Genomic DNA, 2,730 nt, shown 5'->3' with positions numbered 1-2,730 from the left:
TAGTTAGTTACGTATANATATATAGATATATGTANATATATATATATACTTATATATAGTATTATATATATATTATATAATTAGTATATTATATTATATAGTGTTTGTGTGTGTGTGTGGTGTGTGTGTGTGTGTGTGTGTACTTCTATATATGTACATAGTAAATGTATTTTATAATATTATAGATGCTCAGACTGATGTCAATATTTTATACATGTGTGTGTGCATGTGCATGTGTATATGTATGTTCTCGTGAGGTCCTCATATGTAAGAAATTGAATGTTGACTGTATTCGCTTGCAATAGCAGCATAGAGAAACTTGTATATGCGGCGAATCTCCTGCATATCTTTGATTGCCACATACGTTCATATTTGGTATTTGATACTAAGTGCGCACGCGAGTTTATACTTGGCGACCTACGATCACCTCGACTGTATATGCGACTGATCCCTTACGCCCCATACAGAACCTTACAAGCAGATCATTTATGAATAAACGGACGACATACTTATCACAATGGGTCTCGCCAGTCGCAAAGTCTCGCCCCACACTCACCCCCTTTGTTTGCTGTCTGTTGTAATTGCAGATAGTGCCCGTGCGTCCCCAACACATATACTGTGCAAGCGCTCAGCTGCGGGCTACGACCGCCGCACACTACGATTGCTACGGAGCGGCATTCAGTAGCCGTTTAATCGGGGACGAGGTATGTTTTACGTAGGCAGACCTTGCTGATATTCCGGTCGCTGAACGACAATGTTTTGTCGTGTCAGTTCAAAATCGCTTCACTGTCATTTTAGAATGTCTTGCTCCATTGTTGTCTGAGAAATCGTACACTTAGATCATATAGTTTTGTCAAATAACCCCGACATATCATTGAGTGCTCAGTATCTGCACGTGCAAATGTGAGCCCATTAATAATTATCGGTCATTACATGCGTACAAATTAGTTGGAGATTATTTTTTCACGAGCAATGGCGAAACGGAAAGAGTATCAGGATACTGGCGCTGACGAGGTGAAAAAACAACGCGTCTTGGACTTACTGCCTTATGGTAAGACATATTCCCTACTGCCTTATGGTAAGACATATTCCCGGTGGTGTATGGGCTTTAGAGTCACCGGCAGTCTCTCTTTTGAGATATGAAGAATAAGCGCATTATTATATGTCTACAAATAACATCATCAATTTGGCACTAGTGCGGTTGTCTTCCTACTGTAATTTATACTCCACAGAGTATTCGAAGGTCTAAGTGAGCACTCGATACATATAAGGCTGCTTGTCTACCTAACCTCCCACTACATTCGCATCACAACAGTTACAGCCCCTATACAACTTTTCGCGAGGGTGGTGGCATACTTTGATCGCTTCGCGACGATAGGCGATACCTGCAGTGGCATCGAGGTGTCTCATCTACCATTTGTCGAGCAACAGGTAAGGGCGCCCTTTTGTTCTACATGAGATTTCTGTTCTCATTGATCTCACCTTTGGACATCTGTGTTATCATTGGGCAATATACAGTTATGCACTCTCTGTCTGGCCACAATTGAGCCAGGCTGAAACACCTAGGTTGCTTTCACTGCGTGTACAGTGGCGTTTCCAGTTGTATTTCCAGTTTTGAATACCCGCTTCATACCAAATCTATTCGAGACGTGTGCCGTGCTCGAATATTCACTGTTGAGCACTTCGGGATATGGATATATTCCTTTCCCTTAGTGTGTCTATCCTCCGGAATACAAGCGAGAATTTTCTGAATGTGTATATTGACTTTTGTTGCCCAGTTACTCAATCATGGCGGGAAGGTTGTTACACGCCTATCTGCCGACGTAACGCACATCGTATGTGATGCTTGGGATCTGAGTAGATTGCCTCAACTGGAGGAGAACCTCGTATGCAATGGCCACCTGCGACACCTAGTCTCCACCAAATGGGTATGTATTGTGTCCGCATGCATGTTCATGCTGACTCCGGCCTTCGGTTTTGTTCGTACATCGTATTCGCAACATGAGTATAGTGTGCTAAGCTCGTGTTGTTCGAACTTGCCCTTGCATATATTCCTTTCATTCGGTTCTATGTAATTTTTTACCCGCTTTAGTACAAAACGTGCGTGACAGGAGTGACCCCTGTATTTGCATTAACAGTCCTAATTGCATGCTGATAATCCAAGGTGACCACCTCCGTCGCCAAGCTGATGCGCATAGAAGAACGTACAGCCACATTTCGAAAACAGGACATCCTAGGCGGCGCAGAGGAAAACAACAATGATTCCGGTTACGTAGAAATTAAACCATAGCTACACTTGTCTTGGTTGCTGCAGCCTTTGACTGGGATAGTTATCTTCGTGACCATCACAAGTATATGTCTGGAAATGTATAACATATAACTTAAATTAATACTCCCTTCCGATTATGTATGGGACATATGGAGCGATCGAGATAGCACTGTAATTTGAAAGTGGTGTTTGCTATATGGCGCCTCGAGGCAGTTACAAATTTTTCTTTAATAGAGATGTCGATAGTTAAAAAGAGTACTTAATAGTGGTAGGACGGGTTGCACAATTAACGACGTGCAAAAAGAAATTATATCCCTAGACTGATAGTATTCTATATCATAATCCTGGGCTCGGATTTCGTGATACGTGAGAAACGGGTTTTTTTATGGTAACTTAAGTCAGAATTAATACACAGATGTATACCTACCTAAAGATTCTAGGCATTAGGACTGTCAAATTGG

The 2,730-nt window shown here is 41.9% G+C and overlaps 1 protein-coding gene across 1 annotated transcript in view; it reads left to right on the top strand.

Annotated features, from left to right (window-relative positions):
* The window catches only part of SARC_04486 (hypothetical protein), a 10,876-nt gene extending 8,480 nt beyond the window's left edge, over window positions 1-2,396 (top strand). The window contains exons 18-22 of the mRNA XM_014301676.1: window positions 588-704; window positions 949-1,051; window positions 1,316-1,431; window positions 1,779-1,928; window positions 2,165-2,396. Of these exons, the coding sequence (XP_014157151.1) occupies window positions 588-704; window positions 949-1,051; window positions 1,316-1,431; window positions 1,779-1,928; window positions 2,165-2,290 (612 nt within the window). The 3' untranslated portion in view covers window positions 2,291-2,396. The remainder of the gene's footprint in view (window positions 1-587; window positions 705-948; window positions 1,052-1,315; window positions 1,432-1,778; window positions 1,929-2,164) is intronic.
* The last annotated feature ends 334 nt before the right edge of the window (window positions 2,397-2,730 follow it).

The sequence above is a fragment of the Sphaeroforma arctica genome, assembly GCF_001186125.1.
Source record: "Sphaeroforma arctica JP610 unplaced genomic scaffold supercont1.254, whole genome shotgun sequence".
NCBI lineage: Eukaryota > Ichthyosporea > Ichthyophonida > Sphaeroforma > Sphaeroforma arctica.
Note: the sequence above shows the minus strand (reverse complement) of the source record. Positions and strands in the feature narration are given on the sequence as shown.